Source organism: Homalodisca vitripennis, chromosome X, assembly GCF_021130785.1.
Source record: "Homalodisca vitripennis isolate AUS2020 chromosome X, UT_GWSS_2.1, whole genome shotgun sequence".
NCBI lineage: Eukaryota > Metazoa > Arthropoda > Insecta > Hemiptera > Cicadellidae > Homalodisca > Homalodisca vitripennis.
In genome coordinates, this window is record NC_060215.1 from 65454419 (window position 1) to 65469021 (window position 14603).

The 14603-nt window shown below is 35.2% G+C and overlaps 1 protein-coding gene across 4 annotated transcripts in view; it reads left to right on the forward strand.

Moving 5' to 3' along the window:
• LOC124369097 (protein PAT1 homolog 1-like) overlaps nt 1-14603 on the forward strand; it is a 90072-nt gene that overhangs the window by 63807 nt on the left and 11662 nt on the right. For all 4 annotated transcript variants that reach the window (XM_046826835.1, XM_046826837.1, XM_046826836.1 and 1 more), the window contains 3 exons: nt 2479-2694; nt 8751-8891; nt 11637-11753. In XM_046826835.1, coding sequence (XP_046682791.1) covers nt 2479-2694; nt 8751-8891; nt 11637-11753 — 474 coding nt within the window. The remainder of the gene's footprint in view (nt 1-2478; nt 2695-8750; nt 8892-11636; nt 11754-14603) is intronic.

The window sequence follows — 14603 nt, forward strand, 5'->3', positions numbered from 1 at the left end:
TACACATTGCTTTGTTTTCAAACTATGCACTTTGTGAAAAAGTACTATAGACAACTAGCCAGGCAGTGGTGTGATATGTACCTGGGCTTATTGCAAGCAAGATGGGTATTATTTGGTTACTTACCACTTCCCTAGGAGATGTGCGCCCAGCTCTAACACAATCCAGTTTAATGTGAATGTTTAGTTTAGCTCCAGTTCACCTTCCTGAACTTAACATTCACATTGAATCAACCCTTCCCACTATAGGTACGCTATATATAAAATCTAGTCTAGTTTTCAATTAGCCACACTTTGTATATACTAAACAAGTATCACAAAATATGAAAATGTATGTAGTAAACTGTGATTTCAGATTGGGTCATAAGTTCTTGACACTAATAGCTACTTATCTTCTATAAATTTAATTCAAGTGAGCGTGGTATATGCAAGCCCCAGCACAGTTCACTTCTGCCTAATATAGTCCTGCCAGAGATCATGCACTGTGTATAGCAAAAGCCTATGTCCTACTTACATCTCAGCAACCCAATCACGGAGCAACATATCAATAACCATAGATATTAAGATAAAAGTGTCGACTGGTAAGTCTACTTTACAGAGGAAGATGACTGATGGAGTGATGGGGCTCCCTTAACCCTTACTGCGCCGTTGTTCGCTAGACGTTTGAGCACCGCACGGATCCAATACCGCCACTGCAAAATCACCCGTTTTTGCATGGTCACATATGAAATTACATAACTTTCGTAAATTTTGAGCTAGCCTTTTAGTTTTGGTTTTGTTTTTGAGGGGAAGAGATGTACTTTCAGTTGATGTAATAAATATAGTTTTTTTTTTTTTTTACATTTGTTTAGTAGTATGTATGCCTGTCATAATTAAAATAAAAATCTTAAGTTTGAGGTCCAAAAACACACTGAATAAGTAACTTGTGCTCAAATAACGTTTTTTAACCTAAAAGTACGTATTGTTTTGAGCATATACTAAAAGTTACAAATATATTCCACAGAAATTGCATAAAATTATGTAATTTAAGTACAATTCAAAAAATTTCAAAAATTCCGCTGTAGGATAAAGATACACTTGTTACTATAGAAACAAGTAAATATCAATATTTTATAGTTGAAATGAAGCAGAGAAATACAATTCAAAGTTGATTTAAATATATTTTATATATATTATGTTTAAACTATAAGGACAAAGGCGTAAAGTTCACAGAGCCACTATAGTGGCCCGCGGCGCTCAAGGTACCGCATACGGCGAGCCACTATAGTGGCCCATGGCGGTCAAGGTACCGTACATCTCGAGCCACTATAGTGGCTCACGGTGGTCAAAGTGTTAATGATCAAGGTTTTTACTACCTAAACTTGAGTGAGTACTGTCCCATGCCCACTTTGATGAGAAGAGGCTTCATCAGAACTAAACTTCCTTTCTTCCAAGATGACATGGCTAAACTAACCCTATTATAGTGGATATTACATGGGATCTCGACAGAAAATTGCCCTTACTCCCAACCTTACCCATCCTGAATATCTTGTCACTCTGGAAGCAGTGCAGTGGTCCTTTTTGGACTAAGTGCAATGCAACGTTTTATCAGATTCTTATCCTAAGTGAACAAAAAAGAGTATTTAAAAAACCCTAAGGGCTGGGACAATTCCTTACCTTACTGTAGACACAATGATCCTATTGGTTTAGTCAGGAACTAAACAACCCAGAATTACATCACACAACACGCTCATTTCATTCTCAAGATGATTTAAGTAATGAAATTCTACATGCCAAGTCACTATAAAATGATGGTGTATGTGTTGGAATAGTTAGGCTACATGTGTCAATATGTCACATTTTTTATTTTCTTACAGGTGTATTGAGTTTGTATACAAGTTTATTTATTCTGCTATTTTATCATTGCTGTCATGTTACCCATAAAACTAATGTAAAAATATTCACTAATGCTCAGCTAAATCTCATGGAGTGACATGAACTATCATCAATCTCAGTGTTCCTCATTATATAAATGAAGCTGCATAATTTCAAGTCCATCGGTCAGTTCGTTGTCTAGATATTGTGCGGACAGACAGACATGCTGAAATGAAATTTTCTGATCCCATGAGTGATAGGCTTTGCTAAAGCTCAACCAACGAATCCTAGAGTCAAAAGACATGGCGCATTTTGTATATTGTAGATCTGATAAAATATTAAAATAAAAAATTATGTTCATTTCTTAGATGGCTGTACACTTGTGTATTACTTGTTGTTATTTGTTATTTATTTATTTGTTATGTTTTAATTTGTTATTTATTTATTTTAATTTTAGAATAATATTTAAATTGTGGCGTGACTGTTTTGGCAACTTTATGTTTTGGGTACCAAATTTTCCCTATCTGGACTTATGCTAGTTTTCATATTTTATACATGACTTGTGTAGATGCTTGTGTAAGCTTTATGACAATAAACGTATTCTTATTCTTACATGCTCTATTTTAGATTTCTAGTCGACATAGCTCTTCAGGTCCTAGACACCATGGACCTTCTGTTCCACACCAAGGAGTAACAGGTCTACACCAAGGAGCCTCAGGCCCTCAACCTCCTGTCGACGAATATATGGGGTTAATGAGCATGCAAGAAAAACAATGGCTTGCAAACATTCAACTGATGCAGCTCAACTCGAGTGATCCTTATCAAGATGACTATTACAATGTTGTAAGTTTTACAATCAAGACTTTACAGTCAAACTTAAATGCGAATGTTTAGTTCAGCTCCATTTCACTTTCCACTTAGTGCAGTATCTAAAATCTGACACTGTCGTAGACTTGAATCCTGGAATCTGGAGTCCATGTCTGTCTGAAGAGATCCATACAATTTAGTGAAAAAGAAGCTCACAATGAACTCTTTGCATTGTTTTGACATGAGACACCTGGACTACAAAGCTTTTTACAAGACAGAAATGGAACTAAACTCAACATTCGCATTGAACGAACCCTTCTCACCATAGCTACGTTATGTGTAGAACTTAGATAGTTTAGATAATATAATCTCACTCTTCTTTCTATTTCTGGCCAACCTTGGCTAACCTCTTCTATTTCTGACACTAGAAATTTTCAGGAGCCATTTTCAGGAGGGTTTTCATTATCCATTTCTTACTTGTCTTGTTTGACTATTCTAGTACATGGCTCACAGGGAGTGCTTAAGCCGGCGCTGGTAGGCTTATCTGGTGTTGGTAAGAGCTAATGTGAGTTTGTCTTTGCTGAGGTGTAAAGGCCGGTATCGACAGTGCGAGACTGCTAGCTGCGAATGCCTCGTGCCATCTGCCTCAGGGTGAGCTCTTCAGCTAGCAGCTAGTTTTTAACAACGAATGCTCACTGCGAGCACGCGAACCACCCGCATTCGTAGTGAAGACAGTCGGGACAATGTTTTTTTTTTTCCTAGAAATGCGCAATTTGCTGCCGCTGCTTTTATTGTGATGGCGACGATTAGCAGGAAAAAACAACAGAAAAAGCGACGTAAACCCCGTGGGTGGGTCAAAAAATGTATCGAAATCGGTTATAATTGACTGCGATATTTAGCGCCACAAGTCTTCTCTCTTGTTTTTATTATAATATTCAGGGTGTTTCGAGTCCCACAGTAAACGTTTGGTTTCATAACACTTCACTAATTGTCTGATCATTTCATGATTATATATGATGACAGTTTCGTTGTAGAGGTTTGTTGGTTTGCAGTGCAGAATTGTGTCTTGTACGTTGCGAGGCAGACAGCGCAGGTATCCACTTGACGCACAAATCGGAGCGAGGCACCTTTGAGCACTGCTCTAAAACCGACAAGCACACGGCTCGCCTCACATTGTGTAACGCGAACGCCTCATAGCGAGTAACCCCAGTATCCACAGTCCGAGGCAAAGCCGAGCATTCGCCAAGAGGCATTTGCAGCGAGCAGCCTCGCACTGTCGATACCGGCCTTAAGTCGTGTACTGGTTCAGAAGCTAGCCACTTTGGTCCCTGGTCAGGAAAAGTGCTCAATAGACAGAGATGTAATTATCCAGGTCTCCGTAATTGTTGAGCCACACAATTCACTACCAGTTAGGCCATGATACAGAAACCTTCAGAGATGCTTCAAGTATAAGAGGTTTGGTTACTCTAGTAAAAGTTGCACAAATTAGGAGGTATGTAGCCATTGTGGTCAAGATGGACACAATGATTAGAACAAGCAATGAGGAGCAATGTGTGGATTGCAAATGAAAGCATCCATCTGGTTGAAGGAGCTGTAAAGTATACTTAGAAGAAAAGCTCTCATTTTTCAGAAGTATGGAAAGAGCTCTGAAAAAGATAAACTCAAACTCTGAAGACAAAAGTATCTTACTCTAAGGCAGCCTCTACTCCTATTCAAACCACTCAGTATTCGTCCTGCTTGGTTCTTGAACACATGGTGAAGATGTTCATGGAACAAGTCATAGCATTTTTACACAGCTGAGTTCTTCAACCCTTCCCTCGTATATCCACCACTTTAGTCGCTCAAGATGCTTCATCTTCCACTGGTACTGGGATCCCCACTGATCCATCTAAACCCAAACAAATGGGCTTAAGTGGAAAACCCACAGCAGCTTCCCTATTTAAACAAATTAACGCAGCAGATAATATACCAAATCTAACATCTGAAGAGAGGAATGCCCTTGTTCCAAGTAAAAGTTACAGGTAAATATAAAAAGCAGAACAAAGATCACAGTCTAAATCGCCTCCCTCTTCCCATTATACTCAAATCTCCGTCATTGAAGAAGAAATGGAGGACCCTCGTCTATAATCTGAATTTAGGACCTTCTCAGGAAGTTTTCACCTCAACCAAGAGACAAACAGAATTTAAAATAAAAATTATATAATGTTATCAATATTCTAATGAAATACAATCAGATTGAAAAGCCACCTAGAAGATTTTAAATGGCCTATAAATGATCACAATATTAATGTAATATGCATCCAAGAGACTAAGTTTCATTCAGGATGCTGTGTGCCACAGAAAGGATTCAACATCTTCCGTCAGTATCATATCTGTGACAGCAACGCTTGCGGCGGAGTGGCTTTACTGGATGCAACTCTTAATGCAACAGAGGTGCAGCTGACAACTGAGCTCCAGACAGTCTACATTTCTATTTCTTATCCAATTGAACTAAATATATGCTAAATATATATACCTGCAAATCCAGCAATGCTTTCCTGAGAAAGTCTGTTTAAACTTATTGAAAAGCTACTCTCGTCTTTTTTACTGGTCGGTAATTTCAACTCTCATCACGAAAGTTGAGGTTCTTCCTACAGCTCTTGAAAAGGGAATCTCATGGTGGGGTCCATGGATGATCCGAACCTAGCAATTCTCAACAATGGCACCTCTACTTATATATGTCCAAGAACCGTTAACTGCTTTGTACTGTGTGTGATGTACTCCTTAGTATACAGCATATGATCCTTCAGTGTACAGCTTTTATTTAACAAGCAGTGTAAAAAGTGTACCTGATGGGATACACACCAGGTTTTCGTAAAGCATGTCTTGCACCCAATAGGGGTACACGTTACTATGCATTTCATTATTGCATTTTTATTGTTTGCCTGTCTTGGTGGTTTGTTAAATGTGAGCCTGCGCTTAAATGAATACCTTAGACCAGGGCTGCCCAACCTACGGCCCGCGGGCCGAATCCGGCCCGCGAGTCAGTTTTATGTGGCCCGCCTTGTTGCCAAAACAATCAAATTTGTTTACAAGCATTTGAAATATTAAATAAATACAAATTTTGAGAACCAAGCAGTCCAGCCGATTTCACGTAGAACGAGCCGTATTCATTTGGTGGAGTATGAGTGTTGAAAGAAGTAAAGTAGTTGCAGACAGATTTCACTGACTACGGTGGTGGCTGTCGGCTGGCGAATAGAGCGCGCGCGTAAAGCACGGCACAGCGCGCGGTGCGGCGACGTAACCCCTACCCAACTCAAGGTCACCACTCGCCACGTAATTTGTATGTCCTAGTATCCTAGTAGGATTAATTTAAATCAATTTATTGGTGACTTTTTTTATTGTTCCCTCAGAATTAGAGCAAACATCCAAAAGTCTGGGTTTATATTTATTTCTACTAAAAAAAAACCTAAAAACATTATAAACCTTTACCTAGCAACTAATAAATAATAAGAAATTACAATAATCAGGAAACAAGGGCCAAATAACCTTAAAACTCATATTTTGCACAGCATTTCTGGAACAAACCCTGGGCAATGCGTTTTGTTTGGGGTTCCAAATCCCCTGGGATGTTGGCCCGCCTGGCCATAAAGGGTTTACAATGTGGCCCTTGGGTAAAAACGGTTGGGCACCCCTGCCTTAGACTATGGTGTTCTCTGTTGAAAAAAAAAACATTGAAAAACATATTGAAGTAAATTTGTTGTGCAAAATTTCTAAGCTTACATACATTTCTTGTTATACTTGGGCGTTTAATGTAAAAAAAGATACGGCTTTTTGCCATTATTATTGAAACATTCTATGCCAAATAAAAGAAGTCTGGAAATAAGCAGTTGTCGTGTATGTGTTAATGGATTGTGAGACCCCTGTACTTTGCCAATTAAAGTGTTACTCGCAATATGACAATACCACTATATGAAGTACCATGTATTTTATTGGTCAATAAAACCCGAGCTCTTTGGCTTTAAATAATTTCTTTTACATTTCCAAATTAATAAGCGCTGAAAATATAAGTTTAAATTAATGTTTGAATAATTTTGTATAATAAAAATGCTATGATCTACTTTAATTATTAATTAACTTAGTTGTAGTTGATGCTAATTGTTTTACTCGTGTGCATAATATACAAGGGCCATCCAGAAAGCGGTACCTGTTTGTGCAATAAAAACATAGGAGTAAATATTAACAAATATAAACATTTTTACTCGAAAGAGCGTACTTTACACTACTTCTCCACATAATCTCCAATCAAATTTAGGCATTTGTCAGAACGTGTGACGGGTTTTGTATTCCAGTGTCATAGTCCTCCACCGCCAGTGTATTGAGATAATTTCTTCATCGCTGTCAAATCTTTTTCCCACCAAAAATTCTTGTAACCTTCATAAAGAGATGAAAATTCTATGGGGCCAATACTAGGTTGTACAGTGAGTGGTCGAAGGTTTCCCACTCAAACTGCTGCAAAAGTTGTGTTATCACGGCTGCATGAGGCCCGGCATCGTCATGAACGAGAGTGATGCTTGTAGACAATAGACTTCGCCGTCGATTGTGTATTACCTGCCGTAATTTCTTTAATGTTTCACAATACGCAGTAGCATTATTTGTGTCTCAATGGGCCATAAAATTAATGAGCAGGACACCTTGTCGACCTCAGAAAGTAGTTGGCATGAGTTTCCTGGTAGTCAGAACTGTCTTTTTTTTCTTTTTTTTTTGGTTGGTGAATGAGCATGATGCCACTCCATTGACTGTTGTTTACTCTCAGGTGATGCATAACAAACCCATGTTTCGTCTCCAGTAATGATGTGAGTCAGGAAATAGTCTCCTTCATCGGAATAACATCCCAGAAACATCAGTGCTGCAGCCATATGCTTGGTTTTGTGCTCATTTATAAGCATGCGAGGGACTCACCTTGCACAAATTTTTGAATAATGCAGATGGTCTTTGACAATTTCATGAACAATTGTTCGACACATTCGGAAACTATTCACAGAGTTCATCAATTGTGACACACCAATTGTTCCTCAAGTACTCGTCTACTGAGCTCATCAGTTCTGTAATGACAGATGGTCTTCCTGAACTCTCCTCGTCGTGTGTATTCTCCCTCTCCAGGTTGAAGTTGTGACACCAGCGCTGAACGGATGACTCGTCCATTACATTTTCTCCATACACCTCCTTTTAATTGGCGATGAATATAACAAGGTTGAACGTTTCGTGCATTAAGAAATTTAATCATGGCCCTCACTTCACAACTAGCAGCGTTCTCAATTTGTTTAAACATTATAAACGATCACTAACACAACACAGGCAATGCGTCACACAACCTCACACAGAGTATGTAGTCAAGCCACTGATGCAAAAAGCCACAAGTCTGACCCTGCCCAACAGCTGCGCGCATCATCAGCGCTACATGGGGTACTAACGGATACTACTTTCCGGATGACCCTCATAGATACAGATATATTTATTTACTTTGACTATTGATTGTGAGTGAAAAAGTGTGATAGGAGGGTTTTGTGGTGTTTTGCTTATAAAATATGCTTTGGTAAGTGGTAAAAAGTTCATTTTTATACACGATCATGTTTGCTAAATGTTTGTGATCATGTGTATAATATATTTGTATAATGTGCATATTATGGGAGTGTAAATGGCCATAGGGTCAAAGGGTTAATTTAAAGCAATGTTGTATCCTATCAAGTTGAATATAAGAGAGTACAGGCTCTTTACGGTAGTGTTTATATAAGCATTTAATATATTGTTTTACTCTCTTTTAGATAAGTTTTAAACTTTTTATCAACATTTTGAGTGTTTTAATAAAATATTTTAAATTATGAACATGTTGGAAACTCAATTTCTATAATCAGTTGGTTTGATAAGTAAGCTTGTACAGTTAGATCTTGGACTACATGAATCCAAAACTAATAAACCAACTTATTTTCTGCTCTAACAAATTCTGTTCATTAGTTTTTAAAGTGATACTGTAGGTGGCGATTTAAATCCAAGTATAAAACTGGGAGCTACATAAAACCTGATATCAAGTGTAAAATGTATTAATTTTGTAGATGTACAATCAAAGACAACAGGGCAATTCCGGAAGGAAGTATGGTAGTCACAACACAAAGAACAATAAAGAGGTCACAGCTTCAAAGCCTGCATCTACCTACATACCACTTCAATTCGAGAACTCCCTTGGAAAGCTCCAGGTATGTAGCATTAAAAAGAAGCTGGTGGGTTATGGTCTATGCCTCCTGTAATGCAGACAGAATAATACACTCTCTTCTCTCTGTTTCCTCTCCTCCCTCACACATCTTTTCCTCAGTACCTTACCACTCATAACACAAGTGTTACCAGGTTATTTCATTCATAAGGTCAAGATCATCATGCAAACATGAGCATAGAAAATGCAAACTTCAAACAAAATAATACTTTTTTAAACACAATAGTATTTTATTTTATTAGCTTACCTCTTTACAGTTTTTCAAACACAAAGTACAACAACATAACATTTTTGCCATAAATAATTTGGTTAAAGCTGATCAGCTATCGTCGTAAATAAACATTATAGACACACGCCACTACGTGAACGTAAATATAGAAAATAATAACTACAAGAAAAATATTATTTACAAAAGTATGTTAATTTGTCAATTAGGTTGTCTATTTACAGTTGTTTAAACATAAAATACAGCAAAAACACGTTTTACAGGTTTATCATTCCAGTGTGTTTTACAAGTTGCTATCACAAGTTTTGTATTTTGTACTTTAATTGTGCTTCAGTCGGTATGGCAAGAACTGATTGTAATAACAGCATTCAGCAGTGTAACTTGTTTGAGGACGATGGCGATCAGAATGCACACTTAACAAGTTCGGTGATTCTGACACTAGTTTGGTAAATGAAGGTATCATTAATGTTGTTCATGGTAGACAATAAAAACACTACATGTACACTGAATATGGAGGAGTTATGTGTGGCACCTTGCTTTGCCGGCTACCAAATACTCAAAAACTACTAAAAGGAGTGAATTTTGTTATAATTAGTATATGTAATGTACTTTTAGTAGGAAGTAAATTTCTATTTCATCATTAAAATACTTCAAATTATAAGGTTATACAACCTTTATAATTTTTCGTACCTAGTAGTCCGTGCCCATTTCACCTCCTACCCTTTCCATAGGTTACCCACTTTGTATCAAGTATTTCCAATATTTTTTGTGTATATTGTGAGAAAATGGCACCAAAAAGGTCAGTAATTACAGCTTTCCTTTAACAAAAATTGTTTTTACTCACTAAAAATATATATTTATGTAAGACACTGGAAATCACTGTTCACATGTTGGTGTGTATTGGCTAGATGATATTTTACAGAAACTAATCCCCCTCCAGTTACAGCCAAACAGGTCATATTGAATTTGGTTGTACATTACACGTACCATTGATACCATGTGTGTAAACATTCAGTAAGCTACATTCAGAGTATTTCTCCTGCCTTCATTTCTTCTTATTTTAACAAATTTCCTGACCAGTCATGTAACAAAGCACATGTTCCTGCAACCAATGTTACAAATATTTATTTCTCCCAAACAATACAATTCTAAGATATTAAAACATTTCAAAATGTTATATCCCTTTTTATTATGTTTCTCTCCTCCCAGGCAACTTGCATATTTAATTAAATTACTGTATATTTCCTATGCAATTTATATCAGATAGTATTTCTTATGAATTTTTGATTAAATTCACATTTTGCTTAACGTCTGCATGCCACCAAGAAGTGTTTACCACTTCCAGTTGGAAAATTTTAAATTGTCACAAAACTATGGAAGATAAACAGAGTAACATATTCAAACGTATCGTACTTCTGTAGTAACTAAAATTGTGGCCGTTTTCAGTTCCTGGTAGATGATTGGGATTAGTATTTTCCCATACATCTTTAATATTATTTGCCAAAAGTAGAATTCAGATTCTAAGTTCTATAATTTTTTATTGTAACAAAGGAATACACCAAAACACCAACCACTAAATTGTATGTTAAAGTGGTGAAGGGTAGTGATTCTATTCCGTCATTCCCCCACTCCTGACTGGAAAGATTGGACAGTATTGGCCTTACTTCATGTGTCAAATTATGTGCAATCAAATGAAATAGTGTCTGTTGTGACTATCTTGGTCAGCCCCGAAAATAAAGTGGCTTGTGCTTAAATGCTAGACTGTAATTACCCCCACAGAATATGGCAGCACCGTTATGGTAATTGTTCTCTTTATTATTTTTCTCCCTAGGATTATATATTTTCACATCACAGGATATTAAACAAAGAGTATTAGGGATAAAAATTTGTACGTTTAAATATTGACAATGTAAACAAAGAACTTAATATATAGCTGTTTTGAATCAGCATTGTGGCATTTCTTGCATATATGGTTGGTGATAAAGGGTGACCACAGTGGCATCTCTCTCATATAGTGATGGAAGTTTGTCATCGTAGCTCTTAAAAGGTTAAATATATTATTATAGTTGCTTATATATATATATAATACTATGGAATCAGAAATTTTTAACCAGGAATGCTAAGGAATGCCATAGTTGTGATTCTATTCATCTTGTCACATGGTATGTTATGAATTATTGATTTCTTATTCATAGAAAATTATAGTTTTTATATAAAATTTATCTGCAAATTATCTGTCAGTTTTGAAATAAATCCAACACTTCTTTATATAAAATATGTTAGAATTTGAACAAAAACTCATTTTTGAGTAAATTGGTGTATACATAATGTTTCATGAATTAATTAGTGGAGTCTATACAACTAAATGTAAAGATTAAAACATTTACTTGAACTCACATTCTTAATTTTGTTGTTGATTATATGAAACATGTATAATTTTTATATGCATTCTATAAGTATATTTACGGTTAACCTACATTTAATTCAAATTATCATTTTTTTCAGATTGGAAGTGTTACTGCTCCTAGAAAAATTATTGAAACTGAACTTGTGGAAAACGTGGAAAATAATTCCAAACAATCCGATAAGAAGCACAAACAGAATTTAATGGAAGTAGAAGAGGTAATTTTGTTAATACTTGTTTTGTCTTTTTAAGTCTTTTAAAATTTTAATCACTCCAAAGAAAAAATGCTTATATTTATAAATCATTCTCAAACTCTTCGTTGTCACACCAAAGTCTTTATGAAACTTCATCTGGGCTGTTTTCATGAACTTCCCAGTGTACCTTAGTGATTGATGATCTCTTCTAAAATTTATCATCATTCAGTGATACAAATAATAGCACATTTAGTACATTTGTACATAGTACATTTTGAGCTATGCCAAATCGCATAAAAGGCGTTGTAAGAGTTCATAAGCATATCTATAGTTACATAGTGTTTTCCCATTGTATTTGTTGGTTTGTTTGAACCTATAGCCACAGCGCTCCACTGATTGTTTTAATTATTACAGTTGGTGACTTTTGCTATAAATATTTTTTAAATATTTTGCAAGTAAATTTTATGGTTTTAACTACAATATAAAACATAAATGAGGATAAATTCTTTAAATTAAGTGACCAAAATTTAATTTTTCACTCAAAGTTAGACTACAAATTCTCTCTCCCAAGAATATCCACAGTGAAACATGAATGTTCAATGTTGTAATAAATTATTTATACACACTGTGTATTCTAAAAGTACAGTAGTTCATTTTTCAATTAGTAACTTAATAGCAACATAATTGAAAACATTTTGTAAATTAATTACTTGTGTATTAATGTTGCTAAGCAACAAATTGTGACATTTTTCACCTCTATAAAATGAATGATTTTTGTAAGAAAATTATAATACTCGTATAATTTTTTCTGCCCTTTACTATAAAAAATCTGGAAAATGTTATAGGTAAATGACTTAAGTTGAAATTCAGTACTTTTGTTTAAAAAAATGTTTATTAGAGTTTCAACCTAGAACAAAATAAACAATATATTTTAACCTACATTTTTTTCATTCTTGTTATGCTTTATGTTTTACAACATGGTAAAAATTTGAAAAAAATGTTGAAAATGATATTACATTTTTCCAAAACTACATCTTCCATTAGAACAGAACGGCACTTTTCAAACAGAAATTGATAAAATCATAGCACTAAAGATGTCAAAAGAGCTGAAATTTATAAACATTGTTATTTATTCTACAGCCAGTTTCATTTTTATTACACCCCATGCAAACTTACATATTTATCAAAGGAATTTATTATAATTTGGTTTATTTGCTATGAAAAACCAATATTTATTTAATAAACTTCATTTTATGTTCTTTTATTTTCAAATCTATCATACAAAATCACCAAAAACTCAGTTTTTTACAAATTTGTTGTGTACGATTTAAGATTTGGCCTTTCAGTAGTATTTATTGTAGGTAACGATTCTTTAAAGTAGTTCATTAGTAAGCAAGATAAAAGCAAACACGAGATAACAGAGTTAAAAAATAGGTGACCTGGGTAAAGCTCCACAAGGTAGGTGTACCTATATCATTATAGGAATATACAGTTTGTTTGAAAAGTTTGGAAACTCCTTTTTATTTTTCAAATCATTGTAGATATAATATATAAACTTTGCACAGTGTTATAAGGTTATATTGACAACTTTGTTATGCAGTAACCATTACACGCATACATTGGGGGGGACGGCGTGTTGAACGTGTTATAGAAATCTTAAATATAAGCATGGGTCAAGTGATACTTCATTTTAAAGAGCTCAGTTAATAGAGTTGAATTCCACAAACCGCATCTCAAAAGGTTGATCGAATCAGAAATTGCAGCATGTAAAATAAAACAAGTACAGTAACTGACTATTATTGGTGAATTCCCGTTTCTGTTGTTTTCCCTTGGCATATATTACTTAAACAGGCCTTGATGACATGCCTTATCATTCAGAGCTGTCAATGTTTAGACAAAAGACTTTATTTGTCCAGTGGATTTTAGAGATTTATGTATTAAAACTGGACAGTTTTAAATTATGAAGAAAATCACAACATCTAATACACCAGAATTAATCAACTGTTCAATACAGAAGACTAATCAGCTGTCAAATGTTATTAATTAGGAACATTATAAAAATTGCATTGTTGTACTTTTATAGTAATGTGGTTATGGTAATTTGATATTATTCTGTTAAAATTTAATTTTGTGATTGAAATGCCTCTCAGTGAAATGGAAAGAATTACTTTACTTATGATGAGGGTATATGGTAAATGGGTACAGTCTTATGAAGAAGTTGGTAGTTTGTTTAGTGAATCATTTCCCAACAGACCATTGATATCGAAGTCTACTGTATTCAAAACAGTACGTTTTGAGAAGACTGGCCATGTTAAAGATCGCCCAAGAAGTGGTAAATCGTTATCTGCTACTAATAAAGATACATCCTTAGAAATACTACAAAGATTTGTAGAAAAGTCTACATCATCCATAAGAAATACTGCTTCTTATCACGATGTAAGTTCTTCATATCACCTATATAATGTTAAATTCGCCTTCGGCTCATCGGGGGCTACGCCAGGCCCCTTAAAAGGGGTGTTGGCAAATTCGGGGATAAGTGGAATAAAGTATTGTTTGAATTCGGGGATGAGGTTTCCAAATTTAATGTTCACAGCTTTATCTGTTCTCTAGAATCGTGCAGGTCATAATGCTTCGCTAACGCTCAGCCAAATAATGTGTGATATGTAACAAAATTCAATGCATTTCGTAAAAAATGAGGGTGAAACACATATCTTACGTTATTCTTTTCTGAGGGAAATTTACCAATACACCAAACATTTTTTAAAGATGACTTAATTTCCAATAAAGATATCACGTAAGATATGTGTTCCGCCCTCTAGATTGATCATAATTGGCTTTTGAACACAAATAAACATGGAAAATTGCCTATAATTA